Raw genomic sequence first — 3996 nt, forward strand, 5'->3', positions numbered from 1 at the left:
AGCTTAGCAGGCGCACGTTGAGAAACCTTACGTTCGATTAAGCCGCGCCATAGCTCAAGCGGTTAGTCGCTGGCTTCCCACAGCGGCGTCCCGGGTTCGATCCCGGGTCTGGTCAAGTGGGCCCTTGGCGGCTGTTTATTTGTTACTTATGCTACAGACTGTGAGTCACGTGGAGAGGTGTAGGAAATATAAGAGGCTTTCCGTTGGACAGTTAATACGCCAAAATGCTTCGAAATGCAATCAAACTCCTTACGCGCTAGCCTCTCTGAACGATGGGAATTATGAACATCAGCTAGGGAGTTTCTGTGAACTGCGTGTGGCAATTCTGCACGCATTCGGTAACCGTTGGTGACAGAGGATAGTTTCTAACGGAATTTTCACAGGTTTTGAATGTTGTTCGTAGTTTGTACATGTTAATATTGTGTAATACTGAGTTGTAAGAGACTGAAGGAAACCCACATTTGTGAAAATGGCGCTTTACCCGATTATAATAATAAAGATATGAATTCTGATTTGAGATGTGCATGTCTCAAACTCATGTCTACTTTTTGCCACAAATTGAGTTCACCTGGTGTCTACTTCTTATGTTTAATTTCAAATAAGTTAGGATTAGCTTGAACATCACATTTTGCCATACAGCCCTAATTAGGATGGAAGCAAAAAATGTTCAAGCTGTATTGAGAAGAATTCGTAGAACACTTATTTGCATGGAAGTTCATTATTTCAGAATGCTATTGAAAGTCTGAAAAGTCCTGTCGTACTAGTGCGAAATTCGTGGAAGTGGATAAGCAACGAAAATATGTGTCAGGTGTTGATATACCATCCCGTGAATGTCCTGGTGAATACTTATTAACAAGAGAACGGTGTTTGGCCTTGAACATGTCTGCATTGAGGAAGCCACCCAGTCAGCAGCATCTTAGAAATACAAAATCCTTTGAATCAGGGAAGAGGGAAATGGGTCCTTCGAACAAGTCATTATGGGATGAAGTACATTCCTACCAACAAGATGCTCCAAAGTTTCCAACAGTAGAACAACAACTTGAGCACTTAATACCATCAAAGGAATTACTGCTGCATTACAGAGAAAAAATTGTGCAACTGAATAATGATTACCATGCCTTGATAGAGAGAGTAGATCAGTAAGTTATATTAATTACTGAATATTATCTATTTAGCAATGTTTGTCCTACTTATAATACTCCTGTTAGTGCATAACTACCTATTTCTTGCAAAAATACACATCATTACCAATCGTTAATGTAACTTGCTGCCGCATACTTATATTTCAGAAATGCTCTTAATATTAACTGGAATCATCTGTTGGGATTGCTCAAGATGTATGTCTTTGACTGTCTTCCATCTTATACATTGCTATACAACATCTGTACTTTATTTAAGACTGTTAATTTACTCAAACAGTCAGTGAACAAATTTGGAATGGGTTATGTAGACAATATTGGAAAGTATTTGAACTGCCCTGTTTGAGGAGAAACACTCTTTTCGTGATGAATATTAATTCAGCTTATATACTAGTGCCATCAATAGCCTTGCATACTCTGAAATTCATTATACAGGGTGATTCACGAAGTTTTACCCCCACTTAGGGAGGGCATTCCTGAGGTAATTTGGAACAAAAAAATATTAATATACTAATGGTATCCACTCATAATTAAAGAGATACAGTAATTTGAAAACTGGTGAAAAATCTTTTTTTCTTTAAATTTCAGCCAAAACAAATTAGAAATACAATACAAACACTTTTTAAATCGTTAATGTTTTAGGAAAGAAGCATTCTAAAACCAATTTTTTTTTTCAATTTCTTAATTTTGCTTTGTGCAACATTTTTCATCGATTTTATGTTACAAAATTACATTATTTTCAGCATCCCATTCTGTAAACATACCAATGGTTGCATATCACACCCTTCTATCAATCTGTTTCCTTTAAACTGTAATGCTTTAGATGACGACTGGATTTACATAAGATTTTCAAAAATTTCTCCCTGCACGTCAACACAACGCGTCACAAGCGTATGAACCGCTCTCGTAGCATTTCGCAGTTCCACACGTTGTTTTCCTTATTGTCATCGCCGCGTCCAGTATACATTCAAGCAACGCTTCACGTGTTTGTACCTTTACCTGGTACACAATGTCCTTCACCCAGCCCCAAATGCAATAAAATGAACAGCCCGATTAGCTGATCGTACAGAACACCACACCAGACATTGACACTGAATCAGCGTTGAAAATTCGATTCTATCGTGGCACGGGGATTATTGTCTGCCCACACATGTAAGTTGTGACTGTTGTTGACCCAGTCACATGTAAATTGTGCCTCATCACAGAACATTATCAAGCGGTACAACTGCCAATTTCCATTTAACCAGTTGCAGAACTGCAGATGAACAGCACGGTCTCCTGGTTGTAGGTGTTGTACTTGTTGTAAATGATAAGGATGCAGCCCATTCTCATGAAGAGTCCTCCATACCATGGACTGAGAAACACCAAACCGCCGAGCTAGATGTCTTGTACTGGCACGAGGAATGCGCTCTACAGCATCGAGAATGGTTTCTTCTTCCCACAATTCATGTTGAGGATTTCGTTCGTATTGTATACGAACGCTGGAGAGAGAACCAGTTTGTCTTAATGTGCTGAATGTACTGCTAATGGATTTAGGATTTGGAATCCTGCAATTAGGATAACACCAGCGATATTCGGCAGCAGCGGCTCTCGCATTTCCATCACATACACCCAAAATAAACACCATATCGGCGTATTCCTCAGTGGAAAATCTGTACGGCATCTTAACTTCACATAGTCACCAACCCAACGTCCTGTCCAATACTGGATCGCTTTGCCTAGGATCGTGCAACATTCCAGCTGGTCAGCTTATCTGCCGACACAGCTGACTGGAACGCAAGGTCACCCAGGGGGGAAGCATAGCGCTGCATTCACATTGATGCGTTTCGAAAATCTATTGTAACTCCATAAATATTGAAAATCCACCAAAAGTTTATAAGGAAATTTTGCAGGAAATAACCCCAGGAATATGTACCATAAGCCGGGGTGAAACTTCGTGAATCACCCTGTATGTCTATTATATTGTCACAGTACAACTAGTGTTGCAGAGAACTTCATTGTTACATGCAGTATGTATCCGACTTATAAACTGCATGTTTCAACTTATTTGGTCATCATCAGGTTGTCATATATATATATATTATGTCCCTGTACTGCTGAAGTAGTACTGTCACAAGTATAGGCATTTGTGCAGTTCTTTGTTAAAAGTACATATATGGCATGTATTTTCTATTCAATAATTTAATTAACCCTTTGACTGGCGCGAAGGGTATTTAAATCCCACCCCTGTCCTGGCAGGCCCTTTAAACCTTATGTCGCTAAAATGCATGTAGTTACTTTTTCCTAAACAACTTCAACAAAAATTGGTTTTTAAGAACGAAATTTTCAGGAACTAATTAAAATACAATATTTTATGCAAGAAATGCCTTTCCATACCTCTTTATTAGTTTTTCTTCGTGTGATAAACATTGAAACATGAAAGTTTGCAGAGAGCCACACCACAGTCTGCACACATGATACTTGTTTCTTTTCTAATCTTGTGCTTACCACTCATGCGACACTTTCTCAGGGCACCATTCTTCTTGTTACTGGGAGGAACATGGACCATTTTGTGAATTTTCAAGCCACCCTCCAGACGATTTACTGGCTCTTTCACTGGTGGTCTTTTCAAGGTCGAGAGCGGAGGTGTGACTGCACTCGAGTCTGATGCAATAGATTCGTCATCCACTTCATTCCTTGACTCTTCTCCCTCTCCACCCTGTTTGTTTGGTTCAGTCATTTTTCTACACAGTCCAATATAAAATCTTTGAATCTGTAATTTCTCTTCTTGTATTTTTCGTTTGTTGTGTTCTTTTTGAATAGAATGAAACTATTCAACCGCAAAGACATGTTTTGTCCAAACCATGGGTGTGAAATA

The 3996-nt window shown here is 39.1% G+C and overlaps 1 protein-coding gene across 1 annotated transcript in view; it reads left to right on the plus strand.

The window, feature by feature from the left end:
• Nucleotides 1-344: 344 nt before the first annotated feature.
• The window catches only part of LOC111868297 (coiled-coil domain-containing protein 77), a 23208-nt gene continuing 19556 nt past the window's right edge, over nt 345-3996 (plus strand). Inside the window, exon 1 of the mRNA XM_023858834.2 lies at nt 345-1139. Coding sequence (XP_023714602.1) covers nt 880-1139 — 260 coding nt within the window. The 5' untranslated portion in view covers nt 345-879. The remainder of the gene's footprint in view (nt 1140-3996) is intronic.

Source organism: Cryptotermes secundus, unplaced genomic scaffold (genome assembly GCF_002891405.2).
Source record: "Cryptotermes secundus unplaced genomic scaffold, Csec_1.0 scaffold1115, whole genome shotgun sequence".
Lineage (NCBI taxonomy): Eukaryota > Metazoa > Arthropoda > Insecta > Blattodea > Kalotermitidae > Cryptotermes > Cryptotermes secundus.